We start from the raw sequence: 20,628 nt of genomic DNA, 5'->3' as shown, positions 1-20,628 counted from the left end.
TTGGCTTATTTAACACCACAATTCCACCAGATCCTTCAACTACCTGTACTTAACAATGACCCTCATGTTCCTCTCTGCATTTCTTTTAGGGGAGCTTGATGACAATCTTCTCCCAGTGGGAAAGGACACTGTGCTCCTGTTAGAAGATTTTGGCTATGAGCAGGAGGTGGTTGAGGAGGGGCAGGGTAGACCAGGAACAACAAAGAGACGACAGTACTATAACAAAGAGGTAGCCTGTTGACCTTGCCCTATCCCAGTGGATTTGACATTTCTGCATATATATACATGAAGTCACCCTGACCACATGCCAGCCATGTAGCCATGTGGCAGGCTGATATGGCATGCACTATGATGTAATGAGGTACATATAGTGGAAACAGTGTTTAATAAAGGGAAAGAAGAGATGGCTGTGGTCAAGGCCAGGTGAACTCGAATGTAAGGTTCCACTTTTGAACCAAGAATTAATTAAAAGTGCTAAATTTAAACCAGAAATGATATCAGCACTTTAATAAATGTAGTCCTGTAATGGATACTTAGCTTATATTTTAAGACACTGTCACCTTTGTTTATCGCAAATGATGGACTAATTATAGGCAGTTGGTCAGGTTGCTTATGGTATGCTGCCATCTCTGCCCTCACAGGTTGCAATGTGTCTGAAAAGTTGCCACCCTTCGATCAATCAACCATGCCATCTTTATGAGATCCACATGTCCCTTGCCTCTCCGTTGCCAGAGGTACTGAATGTGCGTGATCGAAAGTTGCATGTCCCAGAGGAGACCACACAATGCTTTGGAATACTCACCACGAAGATCATTCCCAAGGTTGGCTTCTTTGTGTTTGTTTTTCATGCTGAATTAATTATTGTTTTTTTTTACATACTAACTAATGCCCATTAGTTTTAGTTGTAATATTCATGAAGTGTTCTCCTCTGGAATCTGAGATAACTGAAAATTTACTTCTTGTAAAGTTTATTTTGGTCAACTTCAAATTCATTCATTTGACCTGAATGAAGAATTGGTATTTTATGGATGCTTAATATCCACAGCACTTTAATTATTGTTCATATGAACATGTACATGCATAGCCTGTTCAGACCCTCTTCTTGACAGTTCTACCAAGAATTGTACATGGAATATACATTTAAGTGTTGGCTTCTGCCTTGAGATTCATCTAGGATGAGACGTCTGCATGCCCACTCTCGGGAACGATTCAGGCTTGCTGTCCAATCTCAGCCAAATTGGTCAGAGTGGTACTCTCTGCACTGGTACTGTCTGAGCCCATGGTTCTGTTGTGTCCAATATTTTGGGACAAATAAATAATTGAGATTTATCCATCACTTGAAAAGATTTAGGTTACAGGGCAGGGGGGTTAAAGTTTGTATATAGAAAACCTTACTGTCCAAAATCATTTGTGACTTTTCTCCCTTTTATTTTTCCTCTTTTCTTTAATTTTTTAAAACTTTATCAGTGCAAAGAATACAGGGCAGTGACAGATTAAAATCATATTTGCATAAACAGGCGTTTATTAATATTCCTCAACTTATCATTATTGGATGTTTTTGCTTATTAGTGCCGTGAGCGCTGTTCGCGGCGGATACTGGCGCCCTATAAATGTTCATTATTATTATTATTATGATTCATTCTTTTCTCCATCCCATGCTTGTGGGGATATACCCCACTCCCTAGATTTACATTCTTGGCTCATTTCAAGTTACAGTGCATAGGTTTCTTTGTTTTTGTTCTTATTGGCAATTTTTATCCATCCTATTGTGCAGATACCAGGTTTTCCAGTCTACACACGAGCAGGTGAGTTGGTCATATCAGTGGATCTGTTGACCTCTGACATCACAGTGACCTCTGACCAGTTGAACCAATTGCAGCAATTTCACAGCTGCATCTTTGCTGAGGTCCTGCGGCTGGAGAAACCTAACCTGGAATTTGACACTGAGAAGGCTGAAGCCAACTACCTCATAGCACCTCTCAACAAAAGTGAGTAACACAGGGACTATTTGGAGCATTTGAAATTGGGGGTTGGTAACTGCACCAGTAAATGCTACTAAACCACCAGCTCTGTGCTCTGCACCACGATTTGAACAAATATTTGGGCATGGGCAATAAGATTGGAAGCTTTGCATGGCAAAAGACTGACTGAATAAATAATTTGGCAAGTCTGCATGAAAATGGAGCAGAGATTGTTTTGAGAAGATCAAAATTTAACTCAGCATTTATAATGAAATGGTAAAATAGTTTTATTACACTGTACAACGTGTCCTGACAAAAGTGCTGCAAGCAAATACTGTCCTTTTAAATTGTCATCTGGTACTAATTATTACTTACAAATTTAAAAATTGATCTTTGCTTTTGCCAATCTAGAGATATGACCCAGTATACACAAGCATTCAAAACTGAGTTTTCGCCACCTTGTTGTCTGATCACTGGACCAATTTGAAATTTAAAAAATGCACATTTTATCTCAAGTGAGACGCTGGGAGCTCTGTGCACTGAAACATGCTGTGGAGTAACTTTTTTTTCTGAAAGTGGTACAAAATCAAGTTGGAGTGCTTCTGTTTACTGGGTCATCTCTGGATTGCCAAAAGCAAATAAGATGAAATAACAAGCGCCCTCAATCCAAGAGCGCCTCTTTAAAGTCATAAAAGTTATAAATACCAACAGTTCATGTTTCATACTCAAAATGGAGAGGATTTGTTTTTTGGGGTACACAGTATTAAATAAAATTCTATGCAGTCATGACAGTAGATGTGTATTTTTGTTGAAAGTATTACATGTTTTTACATTTGTTCTTCTCCAAGGTGATGAAGATCAGAAGCTCCACATTGACTGGAACTTTTTAAAAACTGTCAGTGAAAGTTCTGGGATGCTAGACAGGCCACCAATTCTTCCGGACTACAGTAGAAATCAGTTTGTCTTTAGTCACGAAGCCTTCGCCGATGCTGTGGTGACACCAATCTATCGTAACATTGACCAGCCCCAGAGGTACTACATTGCTGATATTTTGAACAATCTTCCAGTGACAAGTCCGTTCCCTTCGGAGAAGTATGAGAAGTTCATTGACTATTACTTTGAACGGTATGACATCCAGTTGTCCAACTACCAGCAGCCTCTGCTGGATGTTGATTGCATGTCATCCAGGCTGAACCTACTGACCCCAAGATATCTGAATCACAAGGGGAAAGCCTTGCCGATCAGCAAGACACAGAGCAAGAAAAACTACCTCCAGAAAAAGCAATATCTGGTACCAGAGCTCTGCTACATCTACCCTATTCCAGCGTCGCTCTGGAGGAAAGCAGTCTGTTTACCCAGCATCCTATACAGGCTGAATTCATTGCTTGTGGCTGAGGAGTTGCGTGTACAGATCAGCATGGGGGCAGGAGTTGGAGTGGCAGAGCTGCCACCTGACGTGTACCCGTTTGCTAACATGACCTTTGGCTGGGAGGGACTGGAATTGCAGAACCTTGAAAATCAGAACAAGCAACCTGGAGAAGCAAAGGATGGTAGCACAGTGGAAAGAACAGGTGGCAGTCCCAAAGGAACTGAGACCAAGCAAGAGAAGAATGAGAATTCAAAGTTGAAAGAAAGAACGAGTTGCTGTTTGGATACAGAAAGCTTGGGTGAAGCTGGAAACATCACATTACTGAAGAAAATGAATGGTGAAGTCAAGGGGCAGAAATACCTTGACCACAGCACTGTTGGCTTAAACAGTAAGACAGTGACAGGAACTGAGCAGGATGCAATAGCTAAAGAGATGTGCAGTAGAGAAGGTCATAATGATGGCTTCAAATCCACAATACCTCCTGAGTTAAATTCAAGCAATCTAGAGAAGACAGACAAAGCAAAAGTGAACTTGAAAAATGAGGGTGCACTTGTAAGACACCACAAACTTGAAGTGAGCCCTGCAAGCAGTCGTGAGAAAATGGCATGTGCCAGTTCTCCAAGTGAAGGATATTGCAGATGCTTGCAAGAGAGAAATCAGAATGAATTTGATGAGGCTTCAAGGGGCAGAGGAGACTACACATTGAAGCTCAGTGTTTTAGATGATCAAGGTCATGATCCAGCCAGTCTGCCAGGTCCCAGCCCCACTACCATCCTCCAGTCCCTGACTATGTCCAACTCCAGTGATGGGTTCAACCTAGAGAGGCTAGAGATGCTGGGAGACTCTTTCCTCAAACAAGCTGTCACCATCTACCTGTATTGCACCTATCCCCGGCGCCACGAGGGCAAGTTGAGCTACATGCGCAGCAAGCAGGTCAGCAACTTTAATCTGTACCGTCTTGGCAAGGGAAAGGCCATCGGGCAGAAAATGCAGGTTGCTCTCTTTGATCCTGCAATCAACTGGCTGGCTCCGTGCTTCTCTGTCAAGGAGAATGCTCCTACTGAAGAACAGCCATCATATAAGTCTTACCAGAAAGAGGGTAGTGACTTATCTTCAGATGATGGGGATTTTGCCATCGACATGTGGGACCCAAGCAGTGTGGATATGTGGGACTCCAATGCAGTCATTGAGGAGGAGACAGCACCTGATTTTGAAATACCCATGATGACTAAAGAAGACATGGATAGTGATTTCAGTGATGAGGATCCCACTTACCAGTATCCAGATAGGAGCTTTCGCTCTCTAGACCCTTGGACCTTCTCCCTGGAGGATGCAGATAACCTCCCTGGCTTGACATACACTGGCAGAAAGCCGGACGACATGGGAGACCTTCCTGAGCTACCTTATGAAATTCACACCCAGCACAACCTCTCCGATAAGAACTTGGCCGACTCTGTGGAGGCACTCATAGGCTGTTACCTCATATCTTGCGGTTTCCGCAGTGCACTCATCGTAATGTCTTGGTTTGGATTGCGTGTGCTACCACAGATTTGTGAGGGTGCTCCTTGTGATTCTGAACCCAAGGTAGTTGATGAGCTAGTCATGTGGGAACAAGAGTCCTCCGAGAATCAGAATAACTGCAAGAAGCCTCTAGCTCGCTATGGTTACCTGAAGCAACCAGAATCGCCATTCTTCAGAAATGTCTCTGATGCTGAAGAGAGGTTAAATCATCTTCTAGTGGGCATGGATGACTTTGAGCAAACCATCAAGTACAGCTTCAGTGACAAGGCTTACTTAGTGCAGGCCTTCACACATGCTTCCTACCACTACAACTGTGTCACTGATTGCTATCAAAGGTAAATATTGGTTAAATGGGTTAATATTTATGTTTTTTTCTGTGATGATCTTTCCGTCCATATTAAAAAGCAATTTTTTTGGCATTTACATGCAGATATTGCTCTAACCTTGGTCCAACACCACAGGCCCAAAACAGTGATCACATTTTTCAAATATTGGGATAATGCCACATTGTGGGCCTTTTGATTTTCCATGGAAGGTACAGTACTCCTCAGTGCTACACCACTAACCAAAGTATAACGATCTTGTGACACCATTGAGCAAGTGTTATTTCCTGCTTCTCTCCACTCACTTTCAGGCTAGAATTTCTTGGGGATGCTATCTTAGACTACCTCATTACCCGGCATCTCTTTGACCACCATCAGGACCTTTCGCCCGGGGCTTTGACTGACTTGCGCTCAGCCCTCGTCAATAACACCATCTTCGCTTCCCTAGCCGTCAAGTTTGGCTACCATAAATACTTCAAGGCGCTTAGCCCTGAGCTTTTCCATGTTATCGACAACTTTGTAACCTTTGTGAAGGAGAAGAAGGAGGCTCTGGGCATGGGTTCACAGGTAGAAACACTGACAGTGTTGTCTAGGTGACTTTATAAACTTTCATCTTTCCTTTTCTCATCAGCAGTCTCCCTTTTTGTCGCCCTCTTTATCTTCTGTTGTACTTTCTCTTGTTGCCTCATCTGGCAGTTCTGTATACATGTTTACATGTTTGTATCCTTCCTCAGCACCAGATTTGGAGGGGAACACCCACTATATTTTGATACTTTTTAGGGAGGAGATAAGTTTCCCTTCCCCGTTTGTCTTTTGTTCTTTTGAATAATATTAAAGACAAATATTTTCAGGAATGCTATTCACTTGAATGTACAGATCACTTCCATCTGAGGCATCCTCCAACTGTCGACAAAAGTGTTCTGGACATTGTATCAAAGACTTGGCATAGTTACAAACCTGTCTTTAAAATGAAAAAGCACATTTTTTGAAAGCGTTGATGTTGTCTTTTTTTAAGTTAAAAGTGCTGGATGTGGAAGGCCTTCCAGGACACGAGGATGAGAGTGAAGACATTGAGGTACCCAAAGCACTAGGAGACATCTTTGAATCAGTAGCTGGAGCTGTGTATCTGGATAGCGGTATGTCACTGGACACTGTCTGGAGAGTTTACTATCCACTCATGAAGCCACAGATAGGTTTGTTATCAATTGCCATTCTTATTCCTTATTCATAAATCAGGCAGTTGTAAACCCACATCTATGTATAGAGGACCGGAGTGAAAACTTCACACGCACAATTATGTGTTTAAAAGGCATTACCACAAGAACCAGTGAGTGAACCAACACACGCCTGTATTCCATTTTTTGTACGGCACTCTCTGGTTCTAAATGAAGTCACACATCAGTATTCTATGGATAGAGCAGTGCCAATGTCAGACTTTGGAACCAAAATGGCTGTTTTGGGTGCAGTACAGCATGCAGCTGTTGTGTGCTAACTGTCCATATGCACTGATGCATAATCCAACATGTTGGTTCCAACAATTTGAGACACCATGTTGAAACTCTCTCTATAAACAGCTGAGCTAGCCCATTCCCATTTGTCAGGAGCAATTATCACATGGATGGTGTTTAACAGATGATACCAACTGATTTTAAACACTTTCCAGGTCTTATATTAAATTTTGACTCCTATTTTGTGAATCATAACCCTCAGACTTGACAATCTTCATTGTCAAGTAGGCAGTATAACCAGTGAGTTCACATTGCATAGAGTTGGTATTTTGCTCTATACCAGCTCAGTTGCAATTTCTTGTCACATCACACAGCTTGCACCACGCCCCACATATACATGTATATGGAGATATTTATAACAATACCACAGATATGACTAAAGGGGTGCTTCACAAAATGTGACGTAACATGAGGCAAAAAGTACAGGAAAAAATGCTTTTTGTTTTACTTTCTCACCCCAAAAGGTAATTGTAAATGGGAATTAAAGTGTGATGGGTTGGTACTAAGCTAATATGTTTAAAATCTGCCCGAAGCCTGGCAGCAATAATGAACCTGCCTTTGGCTTTGGCTCAGTCCATTATCATCTTCAGGCCCCTAGCTGGTTTCAAACACACTAGTTTAAAAATCAAGTTTATTCCCATGGTAAAGATAAGCAAATTACACAACATTGTACCATACATTGTCAGTGGATGCCGCACTTTCTTAGCGACTTTTTTTTTAACCACAGAACAATATGCAGCAAGTTTACCGATTTCACCTGTGAGAGAGCTTCTGGAGATGGAGCCAGAAACAGCAAGATTTGGGTAAGATACGTTTCTGTTAAATGAAAGACTTTAGAGGAACATCAAGGTATTTATAGTATAAGTAAACAAGAGGTCATTGTCTTTTAATTGCCACTTAAGTAGGTAAGAATTTGTATTAACCTCCATCCCACAGCTAAGGTGGTGTTGGACTAAATTTTGTTAGGGAGGCAGGGTTCAGGAGTTTGAACACCCCCCCTTTCTAACCCTTTGTAATCCTCCATTGTTCCACTAATAAAACTACTGCAAAACAGAACGCATGACAGATTTGACAGGGTTGTCATTTGGGTATTTAAAGTGCCTCAGAACTTTTAAGCTGACCTGTTTTGGGCTTGCATATTGCAGTCATTATAAGATTTCCTCAAGAGGCATCTACCCCCAACCCCATTTAATTCATGAAAGGGACTAACTTGATACAAAATAATTGTTTTACAGCCCACCAGAGAGAACAATGGATGGCAAGACTCGAGTTACTGTGAATGTTGTTGGCAAGGGGAAATTTAAGGGCATAGGCCGTAACTACCGCATTGCCAAGGCAACAGCAGCAAGATGTGCACTCAGACATCTGAAGAGCCAAAAGAAATAAAGGACATCCTCGAACATATGACATTTAAAATATGGAGAAGACCACATTTGAGAAGCAAATGCCAAGTTGTTTGAGATACATGTTGATATTTGTGGAAGGTATTTTATATCACATTTTGAATGACACTCATTAGCTCAAGCTTGCAAACTAAATACATATATGTAAATGCTTACTTCACTGCTGCTCAATTTAGTGCTCGGATGCAATGCTCGAGAAACCATAAAAACTGAACAATGACATGTTGTAAATTGTTGGGACTCATCATGATAACTCATAGTAACAGCTGTAAACCAGTGGGCTCTTTGTATCTATGGTTGATAAGTACTTTTCCAAGTTCAACAAGGTGGTGGTATCTGTACATGCTGAAGTGGTCTTTCCTTCAGCAGTATGGTCTTACCAATCAAGGGCTGCATGGTTGCTATTGGGTAGACAAACTAGTATAGCATTTGAAGTGGACAGCTAATTGATCACAAAAATGGGAATTTCATAGCTTCTTTGTTGAAAAGAGGCGAGGTTGAGAGTTCATGTGGACTTAAGTCTTGAACACAAGCACACTGCATTGTAGTGAAATACAGTGTAGGTTCAATCTTAAAAGAGGATTTATCTCCAACAATTCTGGCAAGAGAGTACTTTTATTGTATTGACAAACAGGTGGTGCTTTAAATGATGAATATTAAATAGTTTGATCAGTGTATAAACACCCCGAAGAGGATCCCTCATTCTGTTTGAAATTATTTGCAAGATGCATTCTTGTGATTATAAGTATCCATACATTTTTTTAAGCATGAATTAATTTCTTGGGTGTTTTTCTTCTTTTGGGGGATGTCTGCAATACATATAATAATAAACAGTACTCCTTGAAAGGGAGCTTTGTGTTTTATGGGATATGGCAACATTTGGGGAACTTGTTCATCTTGTGGAATTCACAGTGCAGCTGTTTGACGCCATGCCATAAATTGCCAAATTGGTGTTAGTGTTCTTGGGTTCACATCAATTTTGAATCACCTTTGCATCATTCCGTTAACAGGCATGCAAATTTTTCTCAGATCAGACGATTTCCTTTTTTTTTGGAATTTACCATTGAAATGGAAAAAAAAAACACCCTCCGAACTCTTGTGCAGGTTGAAATTTCTTCCTTGTTCAGGTTTCCCATTTGCATGCCTGAGTTACATAATTTGAATACAATAGAATCCTGGCGTGATATTTTTAACGCACTCACACTTTTAACATCATACCGGGACTTTGAAGTAGCCTCAAAGAATGTATTACTTTATCATGAAAATCAGTATTTGTAACGTATCATTCTTGTTGAATAGTTGGTGTTTCCTCCATGTGCATTCAAAAGTTTTAAATGTATTACAGTATTAGATACAAAGTTTGTAAAAATATGTACTTTCCTGATTCTCAAAGCAAGAACCGGTGATGCAGAGAAAGATTTAATTTTCGAATACAACTATTTTTGTGACACAAACCTATGAAATACTTCAAATTAATATAGATCATGCTTCCATGTTCAGGAAGTGATTCACATTGAAGAAAAAATACAGAAATCTTCATGGCCTGTGTTTATTGCTTCTCCACAGTGGTACATGTAATACATGTTATCAGTAAATGTAAATGTACTCATTTCCAAGGATTCAGAACTAGAACGGCTATTTCCCACTCATAGGATTTGAAAGTTGTAAACAAAACATATTCCAGTTGTCACCAATTAAAACTGAACTCCATTTCATTAGAGCACTTCATGTATCTTTGACATCTTTATTCCGATTTCTAAAAATGCATGAATAACAGACCGATTGCATCCACTAAGTGGCATGACCTGAAGTGGGTATTAAGTATCAACAAACACAGCATCCACGAAAGCCAAGTGTTTCTTAAGTACAATTTTCCACAAATAAGGCTGACAGCAAGTACGTACTCGGACTACTGATGTGCTGGGTACAACACTGTAAATTGGCTTTATTGCTTATAAACAACACTCAAAACATACATTGCTATTGAGTTGAGACCCACTATACGTCAAGTGAGTTAGCAGGCACAATAGGTCAGTGGACAAGTTTGAATTCAGAGATTTTGGAAGCTTCTCTTCTACGGTGGATCTGGGTGGTAGAATGGGGGGGGTACAAATAGGGCAATACAACCGGTTATATTGTATGCTGTATCTGGTATTATTCAAACACTTTATAAATGACATTTAACAATTAGGCATTTTACCCTGAAAATCAAGAGAACATCTCAAAATATTTAAAACAAATGTTTTGAAATCCACACACGTGCAACTAGAAACATTGCAAAGTCATCTTTCCACTCAATTTGATTTTACAGCTCCCTGTACAATGCATCCATCCACAGCAGTCTATCTGGAAAGACAACCATTCCGGTGTCTAGCTTTTTTCCTTAGTTTTTATTTGGTACTACTGACTTGGTTCTCACAGTCTCACCCTATTCAGAATCTCAGCATCATGTCAGGCTGTGGTGTCATCCTTGACTCTAGAATCACTGTTGAACATCAAATGGAAATACTCAACACTTTAGAATGCCCAATTTGGGCAAACACAAGAGTATTTTAACACGGGGGTGAGTGGAACATAAAAGAAATAGCTAAAATTGCCAGCACGAAGCGTGAAGCATATACAGCATGGGGTCTGGGGCCCACTTAAAGGCCCCTAGAAAGTTTTGAAGTGCAGATGCTCTGTGGTGCATTTTACAGCCTCCTGGTGCAACTATTTGCCATATTTGTCTTGCAATTTAGGTTACACATACATGTACATGTATTTTTAATTTTAGTCTTTCTTCATCATGTTCACATTTGGCTGAAATTCCTGAAGGTTAATAAAAGGAACTAGTAATAAATATACCAAAATTGTAAATACCGAGGTTTGTAGGGTGAGTTGGCCCTTTCCCACCTGATCTAACCACATTTTTGAAATTTCGATTCTTTTAAATAAAAATGCTCATTCAATGTCTAGGCTTTTGGATTTTCTGGGCGCGGACTGTGTTGCCTGCCCATCTTTGGTGTATTCCATTCACGTCCATTTCCGCGCATTTGTAACTTGAGGATCGGTCTTGTCAAAGACCGTATCCAAGTTGGAACCTCTTTGGACAATTGTACATTTGTGTTGTACTGACATTATAATGAGTTAATGTCCACCCCTGTAAATAATAAGGCTGATATTATGTTGTGATAACTCAAAAACTGACCTTTTGCCCATATGTGCCTGACTTTGATATGTGTACCACTTGACCTCTCAAAACACAAACTTCCAGAGTATAAAATGTGCTAGGGTAATGTAAATTAAACACCAAATAACAAAGTTTATGTTTCTGTTAATACATTCAGCGTTAAACAAAAATAGGCAGGAATAAAGTTAAAGAAAATAGCAACATACAGGTAGCTCACATAGATGGGCTTTCATGAAAGTCAAGTTCCCATAGCTGGTTTGATGGATGAATTTGTAGCAATAGTTTAATGTTGATCATGAATGAAAGCACCAAATATTTTAAAATAATTTGACCATAGCTGTAAAGCGATTGTTTTTATGGAATACTGGAGGTCACTTTTTGTGTAGTTTAAAAGGCCTGTGTGAGGATAACTATGCTTAGTGGCAGTACGGTCGTCATAAAAGCTGCTTATGTAATTAGGTAAGAGTGTTTGGGAGGTGTTGGGGGTACACCCACAAAGGTCTAACTTGTAATCTCTTGTTTCAAAGTGAAATCTTGGTGCTTGTCTGTAGTGCATGGGTTTTACTATGTTTAGGCATATTGATCAAGACTGTCTGCACGGCTGCTGTCCAATAGGTTAAAGGTTGACAGCTGTTGCTGCCATTCATTTCTCAGGTTGTTTCCCTCTGTGCCAAGGCTAGACCATGTATCTCAATAGAGGGCTGCTTTCTAGTAAAGCCAAGAGCTGAGGTTGTTGCTGCCATTCATTCCTAAGCTTGTATCCCTCTGTAACAACGTTAGACCATGTATCCACAGAGGGCTGCTTTCTAGTAAAGCCAAGAGCTGAGGTTGTTGCTGCCATTCATTCCTCAGCTTGTATCCCTCTGTAACAACGTTCGACCATGTATCCACAGAGGGCTGCTTTCTAGTAAAGCCAAGAGCTGAGGTTGCTGCTGCCATTCATTCCTCAGCTTGTATCCCTCTGCACTAATGTTGGATTTCTGGTCAAACTGATGCTTCAGTGTAATACTTGACCAATCCTTTCTCAGCTTGTCTCCCTCTGTGCCATGAGACAAGCATCTAGGAGACTTTTGCGACTCTGCTGGACCTGTTGCATGGTCAAATACTCATCAAGATGGCCACGAATCTACAACAGATTTCATACCAATCACAAGCAATCAGATCTCAAGTGGGGATCGGGGTGGGGGGGTTGTGAATCTACCTCCCCCACTCATTGCTATTATTATTACTTTTTAGGGGCCTACGTCTAAATGTTGAAAGCATGGGGGTCTTATTAACATTTTTGGTTTAAGGACCAAAGAGAGAGATTGCATGTACATGCCTTCAACAACAGCAAATCATTTCAGACCCCCCCAGCAAAAAATCCTTGATCTGCCCCTGATCTTTTGGAAAGATGGTTACGTTCTTTCAAAATTCCTTTTTTTAATTCAGCAAAAATTGTCAAGGAATCGGGCACTAGTTTAATCTTCCTCCACTGATCCACTTTAAAGCAAAAGATTTACAAATCACAAACATATCAGATGTTAGATGAGTTCATTGATCGGTTGAGCCAGTTTAGTATTTCAAAAAGGTAAGGTCAACGAAGAACAAAGAACAGGTTTGTATGAGTGATTCAGCCCAGGGTTTGGCCTATGGCTGTAACTGATACGACTGTCCTTGTATATGTATTAAGGTTCTCAGATGACCTCCAATGTGCTCCACTTTGGTTATATATGCACTGCATTGCATTAATGGAAAGCTCTCATTGGCATCTTACATTTGAACTTCTACTGGACCTGTGAGATGTGTTGGCTGCTGGACCAAGCCGGCTGTGCTGTACTTCCAGACACCTGTCCAGAAACTTCTTTCGGAATGCCTTAAAGCTTCTCTTCTCATTGTCCTATTCATATTGTAAAAATCACAGTTAAGTCAAACTAAATCTTGGGGTTTGCTCTAGAAGGATTCAGAGGTGTGAATAAATTCTAATAAGATAAATTAATATAGCAAGCTAACTCTAGTCCATTATAAATTAAAGGCAGAAAAGCTTTCCAAAAAAAGGAAAAAAGACAAGGTACACGTACATGTACATGCACGGTACAAGTCAAGAACATAATTGGCTATTGGACAGAATCAGCTTGAGATTTGAGCACTATTTCTTTGCAACACTGTACACATGTGAAAACGCACAAAATGTACAAAACATACACGTAACTGGTATCTGTGGTGAAAAGCACTATGAAAGTAAAATATGACGGGTCAATCAAACATCATTACTAGCTTTAAAGACAACTAAAAAATCGTCCATCTTCATTTTCAAACCCATCACCTTGACTGAGGCCACATATCGCATTACAACACTATTCCACTAAACCACTTTGTGCTGGAGGATGTATAAACACAATCTGGCCATCTACATGTACATACATGTACACAGTGATAGCCATATGTAAATTGCAACATACACCTTGACCGATATTAAGTAAGTCTCAGAAGTCTTTGCAAGTGGACTGTGCCTTTAGGTCGAACTGGACCTCTGTACACAGTTTCGTTGCAGCAAATATTATTCCACGGTGGCATCCCAATGTTGCAAAATATACATGTGAGGTTGCAGGAAAAACTACTGTAAGGATATTGTTTAAATGACTCTTACAATTCAGTATTTGTGGGGTTTCATAATATCGGTAGACGGTATACATGTACATGTATATAAGTTGGGCCCTATATCTTGCCTGGCTTAAAAATAAAAAATTTTGGCCAGAACTATACCATTCATAAGTGGTTAAGGCAGCGCTGAACCTACATGTACATCATCTAAGATTCTAAAAAAAGGAAAGCCATAACTTACATTTTGTGACTTCCTGAGTGGTTGGACAGCAGCTAGTAATGGAGTCTTGCCACATCCACTCAGTTGAGGAGGGCTCCTGGTAGCTTTTATATCCATGTCCTCACTACTGTTCGACAATAATCTGGAGAGAGTTCTGACCTCTTGCACATTCTCCTCAGTTAAATGGTTTGCTATTTCACATCTACATTTGGTATCGGACCTCCCCAGTATTTGATTTGATGGTTGCTCCAATTCAGCAGGTTCTGCCCACCCAGTAACTGTCTGGTTTCTCTTCTGCCTTGGATTCCCTCCTTTGCCAAGCTCAGATGACATTTGTGCTTGTAATGCATCATCACCACAGTCCTTTGTAGTGGCTCCACAGTTATCTTTTGGTGCGTGTCTCTTTAGTTTGTCTACTTTGGCAACTCTATTTGGATTGACACTGCTGAGCCCTCTCTCAGATACATTTTGGACATTGCTTTCATCTTGTGCGATTTTTGACAATGATGCATCATTTTCATCCTCTATGGCAATGTGATGGTTGCTAAGTTGTACCTGTTGTTTGTTCTTCAGTCTTGAGGAGCTTCTGTATGGCATTGGTGCTGGAAATGTCTCACATTTCTCCTCCTGGAGTATCTGTTCTGCTTGCAATCTATCAGTTTTTTGTCTTTCTGTCACCGGGCCAGCGCAGTTGCTTTCCGCAGACTTTCTTTCATCTCCTCTCCACCCACTTTGCTTAATGAGATTTGGCGGCGAGTGTGTGCAATTGCTTTTAACTACTTGAGGTTTTCCCTTCACAGGAGAAGATTTCTCAGGTTGGGAGGTGAACGTAATCTGTGCATCCTGCAACACTTCAATCTTTGTCTCCACACTTTCATCATTATTACAACTGGCATTCACTAAGTTCACTCTGTCTGGGCAAAGCAAGCTCTGACTCCGCCTGGTTTTGCTGTTTAAGAAACCAAGGAACGTGCGACGGAAAGCGCTAGATTTGATTCGGGCAGCCACATCTGTCAGATCATGAAATGGCACAAAACTCTCAGCAAAGAACCTGGGAATGCTCAGTTTTTGTAATTCCCGTGTTATATTTGTTGTTAGTTGTGAAGGGACTTGATCATTCTCTGTATCAGAGACATCAATGTCTGTGTCAAAGTGATAGCAGGACTTGTACTGAGATAACGTCTGCTGTAGACAGATGGATACTGCTTGACAAAGGCTCAATTCTTCTTCATCTGTCCATTCCACACACTCAGTACTTATTGATGTTGGTCTGACTTCGATATTATCAGTCCTCTTTCCTACAAGAATCCAAAGATCCAACGGTTGAGTCAATGCACATTCAAGATGGCACCAAGTAATAGACTTTCAAGTTTTTCGAATACATATCAAGACTCTGTATACAACTTTGTGTAATTTTGTTGTGCCTCACATAATGAATTAAAGAGAAATAAACAAAATGAGTGGCACATTTTCTGTGCACAACAAAATGAGTGGCACATTTTCTGTGCACAACAGCACAGGAAACTGTTTCAGAGGATTTTGTCTCATACAAACTTCATGCAGTGACATGACAGCTTATTACCAAATATTTTAACAAAATGGCCTTTAAAAGTGGCACAAATACTCATGACCAGATGCACAGTTCAGAGTTCACTTAGTACCAGACTGAATATGTGTAATCAGCGTAGAACTTGGCAGAAAATGAACACTTGGATTACCAACACCCCTCCCACAACAGGTTGCTAAGATTCAGGGCCACTTGTACAAGTATATTACATATTGCAAATGACGGTTGTGAGTGGATCACGATATGATCAAGCGCAAATTTATATCACTGACTAGGTATCTATAGGCTTAGCAGAGCACAGCAGGACAACGGATTGACTGTATGCAAAATCAGTGGTTCCCACTCATCAAGGAGGGGTAAAAGGACGTCAAGTAAGGTTTTGTGATTCCCCCACAGGGGTAACAATTTGCCTTGATACATGCAAGTGTACAAAATAGAGAACTTGGCAGCTGAGGGAAAAAGGGTGACTGATTGGTGATTACTTCAGAGATGCAAATATTGAATACACACTGTACTGGTAAACAGCCCGTGGAGTCTGGGTCAGCAAACAGTGTACACAAATGGCTGCATCAGCGAGACCCATCAATGCATGGCCTGACAACTTCAGCACAAACCTTTGAGATATTTTCATCGTCTTCTTAGCTGTAATATACTCAACTGTATAATTTCCTTCTTTTGCTGGAGATGCCTGCAGAGCAAGAGGTGTATGTAGATGAGTCGCCATGGCTGGATTCATTCAGTGTTGTGACATAGGTCCATGGAATAGTATCTTCATCTTCGACCAATATGTCCGACAATAACCGATGACGTGACAAAGGTCCTGACATTCTGGCCGGCCTGATGTCTTTTCCTTCTCTCTGTAAAAAACATTCAATTATGCCAAAATCCAATACCTAACTTTAATAAGGGTTTTGGGGTGAATATCGGGGTCAAAATTCCAGTTGCTAATAAGTAGACCTGTGGCCTATTTTGGCATGCATGGTAGAATAGGGCTTGTTGTTAATTGAAGCAGAGCCCATTTTTATGGGAGCTGTAACCCGGCCATCCCTAAATGGTAAAAGCTGAACATAATAAACAAGTACCATTTGAAAGCCCTAGTACTACCACTAGCCCTACCATTGTCATTTTCCATGCTTTGCTGTAATAAACAGTTTCAGTGGACTGTAATATTTTGGGAAGATTATATGAATGCAACTATGTAATTTTTTTTTGACAGTGACCTATCAGCCATCTGAAAGCACTGAAATGTCCTAAAAAGTCAAATTTAGCAGTGAAAATATTGAGGAATTCACTTGGAAAACAGAAAATTTCAGACCAGTCTCATAGGGTTTGTGCATAGGGTGTCAAGCAGCATCCGTACACATTGAATAAATGTAAACATGTACTTGCGATTTGCAATAGTGCGCCTCCAAGAGTTTGCAATGCATTGGCCAAATCTATTGACCCTTGCCAAATGCGCACTGGTTCGACAGATTTCGCGCATTGTAGTTGTCATATTTTGGGTGAATTATGTCAGATGTGAGTGGCATAAACTTAGAGGAGAAAATTTTTATAGAAATTTACTGCCCATTCCGTAGTTCAAGCAGCTGAATTACTGTTGCACTATACTTAGGCCAATCCCAGCTATAGTTGGGACAGACACTAGTTGGGGCATAACATCTCTTTTTAAAACCCTCCTATGCTGAAGTCACTCTTTGGGTCACTTGGTAAACACCTCAAAGAAGCACAGCTGTGTCGTGTTGTGCACTGCACCAACATGCAAGAGAGTGACCTTGGGCACTTGTGCATATTTGTGCTGTAAAACTAAAGGAGGGTTTTTAATGTCAAGTTAAAAAATATTAAATGTAGTTGCTAGTTAAGGCAGGTTTCTGTAGACCTACATTTTATTGGACTTTGGGCAGTGTCCGAATTACTTGGCTATGGCTTGATCTTACACCCGGCTCTATGGGAACTGTCTGTGGCCACTACCATAGTCTTCGTGCTTAATTTCAGTCCACAGCCAAGTAATTTGGAGATGGCCAAGACTTGACCAAGTCGGGATCCTCTGTGACGTTGTCTGTATTTATGCTTTGGATATGGAGGCTGCACAGCGTTAATTCTTTTGTGCCCTCTTGTGTCCACTTATTACTGTGCGTTCAGAAATCCTGACTTGACGAATCTGCCAACCGCTTGTACACAGTGAATCAGCTCATCCACCAAAATTGGTAGCAGCCAATCAAATTGCCGGACTTGTTTTACATACCTGCATTACAATGAATGAGTCGACAAGACTTTGATTGGTAGAGATTCCAAGTCTAATTTGATTGGTGGAAATTCCACATACATTATGCAAGATCATGTCGTTCATACATGTACACATGTATATGCAGTTATGGATAACTACATTTCACCGATGGGGGGGCGGATTGGCTTATCTGTGAAGTCAGACTTACTGACTGGTGACGTACATGTATGACACACGTTGTACAATAAAGGCAGGCTAATGAAGGGATGTCTGACTTGAGCACGTCGGGCTTGTTGGGACTGCACACCAGCATGGTCTGTGCATACTGACTGGGCCACCACAATGCCACAACAGTATCTGAAATTCAAATCTTTAACGTTAAAGATCGGCTATGATAATTGGGAAAGTGTTCCAGAAACGGATGCTGCCAGTCACGTCCCTGTGCACAAACCCTGTGAGACAAGTCTGAAAAAGTTTTCTATGTTAAACGGGGGCCTGCTGCGGCAGGATATCAATTTAACGTCTCCCGGTGAGATAGTAACTCGAAATAAATAGTTACAAGTGGCCTTTATAAAATTATATGCTTCCGTACTTCCGAAGAACTTCAAATTCATTCAATAAAATACTACTCATGTATCAGCTTATTAGTAGTAGAGTGCTAGTAGTACTTTTACCTTAATAATACACTGCAGTCGAAAAATTAAGAATGGTACATTTTCAGGGTTAAATTCGAAAAAGGTGGCTTCCGAAAATTGGGCACAAATTCAGCTGATACATGTATGTTCGAAACTCGTGAAAACGTTGTTTAGTTTGCAAGCGCGGGAAATTCACATTGAACGGAAGTTGAGTGTGCCTGTGGTGTATTTGTGTGTACGTACATGTATACATGTATATGCAGGTCATGCACCAATATAAGGATGAATATGGGTGGGGTGAGTGTGTGGTACCTGACCGTCCCATGCGCTGTGGAGTCGAGGAAGGAATGTTGTCGGCGCAACCAGCTCGAAAACGTGAGAGCTAACGACATGAACGATGAAGACGCCGCAAAGTACCAAGAAGATTTCTGCTTTTGCTGCCTTAGGCTCGAAAATTAAGGTCTGGTTCAATCCTTTGTTTTTTTGTAGCGTTTTATCATATAGGCCATCTGCAATAATATAGGTTTTTTGGTTTTTTTTACCTTACCCACCATGCCCACGTTGCTTTTGTAGCTAGCTAACCCCACAGCTTGCCTAGGCCTATTACTACTTTACTAGCTATGCAGGAGCCCATCCCAAGGGTGCACCCTGGTAATTAGGCCCTAAATATGTCCGCCGAGCTCATTAATAAAAGTTATAGACTCAAAATATTCTATATTAGAGAGTCCTGAGAGCCATGAAATTGAGGAATTGGAGAAATATGGCACTGAACCCCTGGCCCGGACTCTGGGCATCAAATTCTGAGTAATTTGGGTGCAGTTGGGTCCGAAAATGGCACTATTTGGCCGTTTTGCAGAGGGATGGGTTTTCAAAATGGCAACTTTTCTGGGCAGGGACATTTTCTTCATTTTAGGGGTGGTGTGCTTCTGGTGAAAATTTCTCAAAAATTCATTGGTCAACCCCCCGAAAATTGAAAGGAAAATGAAAGGGGACATGTCGATCATCGTATTTCTGTGCAGCCTGGACACCTGTGAGAGTTGTATTTTTAAAATTATTGCAAAGTGTGGGGATTTATCATTGCAGTCTATGGGAATTTATTTGTAGTGGTGCACCCCCAAGGGGATCAGGTCAACTCGGACCCATTCCAACTCGGACCCATGCCAACTCGGACCCACGCCAACTCGGAACCAATACTAACTCGGACCCACGACCATCTCGGACCCACAACCAACTCGGACCCATGTTAATTCGGACCCACGCCATTTCGGACCCACCTCGAGTCAACTCGGACCCACTGAGTCTTATGGTTGCATTACACCAAATACGCGCCCGTAGGGCGATACAGTGCCGACCCTTGAACCTCGTGAAGAGGTTGGCCTTAATTTTTTTTTTCGCTGGAAATTCAAGATATTATTTTTTCCGCTTGAAATTCAAGATTATGGCCAGATTGATCACTTTTCGTTTCAATTTTATGAACTTTTTTATTCGCCTTCTTGAAGATACCCCCCTAATAGTAGTAAAACTATGCGCTCATATGAATGTAGCCGCCTGCTTCTATCCAAAATACGTCCGCATTGTGGGGCTTTTTGTGAAAGAAATACTCTGAACCGGAAACTATCAATCCCAAATTCGGGATTTACATAAATAATTCTATGATCTCTCGTGATTATGGCACGTTTTATTGTAGAAAATAAGAAATCGTGGGATCACAAATATTAAAAATGAGCCCGCGAGCAGACATACGACGCTTCAAAACCATCTCCAAGTTTAAGCCAATAGGAAATATTCCACATTTTTATTTTAAAATGATTTGATTTGTGTTGTTCGAAATTACCAACCTATTTGCGTTATTTTTACAGTCAGTTAAGGCCTGTATGGATGAATTCCTCCATCTGCCTAAATCTTGCCGGTATGGGAGGGAGGGAATGGGGCAAGGTGGAAGTGTAAGACTTGCCAGGCCAAAAAAAAATTGAAAAGTGAGGTGGGGGATAATACCATTAGACAATATAAAAGGTCAATGTTCGTGACATTGATGTATATCTGCAGTATCTGTTGTACGTATGCAGCATCTCTTATGTACATCAAAAGGCCTATCTGTGGTTTTTTATTGCAACAAAAACTTTGGGAGCTGTTTGGTGAAAGTTC

General features: G+C 40.8%; 3 protein-coding genes across 13 annotated transcripts in view; 2 read left to right on the top strand and 1 right to left on the bottom strand.

Annotated features, from left to right (window-relative positions):
• The window catches only part of dicer1 (dicer 1, ribonuclease III), a 26,916-nt gene extending 17,108 nt beyond the window's left edge, over nucleotides 1-9,808 (top strand). For 2 of the 4 annotated variants that reach the window (XM_087141719.1, XM_022241000.2), the window contains exons 9-16: nucleotides 90-229; nucleotides 642-821; nucleotides 1,775-1,988; nucleotides 2,810-5,186; nucleotides 5,486-5,741; nucleotides 6,190-6,367; nucleotides 7,410-7,485; nucleotides 7,918-9,808. In XM_087141719.1, coding sequence (XP_086997845.1) covers nucleotides 90-229; nucleotides 642-821; nucleotides 1,775-1,988; nucleotides 2,810-5,186; nucleotides 5,486-5,741; nucleotides 6,190-6,367; nucleotides 7,410-7,485; nucleotides 7,918-8,068 — 3,572 coding nt within the window. In that variant the 3' untranslated portion in view covers nucleotides 8,069-9,808. Of the gene's footprint in view, nucleotides 1-89; nucleotides 230-641; nucleotides 822-1,774; nucleotides 1,989-2,809; nucleotides 5,187-5,485; nucleotides 5,768-6,189; nucleotides 6,368-7,409; nucleotides 7,486-7,917 lie in introns of those variants that run through there. The other 2 variants (XM_087141729.1, XM_087141733.1) reach the window with 2 other exon arrangements.
• LOC110982531 (uncharacterized) lies at nucleotides 9,611-19,094 on the bottom strand. Of its 7 annotated transcripts, none has more exons than XM_022241005.2 (5): nucleotides 19,026-19,094; nucleotides 16,283-16,481; nucleotides 14,079-15,355; nucleotides 13,011-13,133; nucleotides 9,611-12,380 (listed from the first exon to the last, which is right to left on the bottom strand). In XM_022241005.2, the coding sequence occupies exons 1-5, from the start codon at nucleotides 19,035-19,037 to the stop codon at nucleotides 12,279-12,281; spliced, it is 1,713 nt and encodes a 570-aa protein (XP_022096697.1). In that variant the 5' UTR covers nucleotides 19,038-19,094; the 3' UTR covers nucleotides 9,611-12,278. The 7 variants fall into 7 exon arrangements, with proteins under 7 accessions (XP_022096697.1, XP_022096701.1, XP_022096698.1 ...); XM_022241009.2 differs by having other exon boundaries at nucleotides 19,031-19,094; XM_022241006.2 differs by having other exon boundaries at nucleotides 19,035-19,094.
• riox1 (ribosomal oxygenase 1) overlaps nucleotides 18,819-20,628 on the top strand; it is a 19,441-nt gene continuing 17,631 nt past the window's right edge. Inside the window, exon 1 of one of the 2 annotated variants that reach the window (XM_022241001.2) lies at nucleotides 18,819-18,943. In XM_022241001.2, coding sequence (XP_022096693.2) covers nucleotides 18,881-18,943 — 63 coding nt within the window. In that variant the 5' untranslated portion in view covers nucleotides 18,819-18,880. Of the gene's footprint in view, nucleotides 18,944-19,355; nucleotides 19,514-20,628 lie in introns of those variants that run through there. The other variant, XM_087141741.1, reaches the window with a different exon arrangement.

The sequence above is a fragment of the Acanthaster planci genome, linkage group LG01 (assembly GCF_054643075.1).
Source record: "Acanthaster planci isolate LZ-2023a linkage group LG01, COTS_SCS, whole genome shotgun sequence".
Classification (NCBI taxonomy): domain Eukaryota; kingdom Metazoa; phylum Echinodermata; class Asteroidea; order Valvatida; family Acanthasteridae; genus Acanthaster; species Acanthaster planci.
This window is presented reverse-complemented; position numbering and strand designations above follow the sequence as displayed.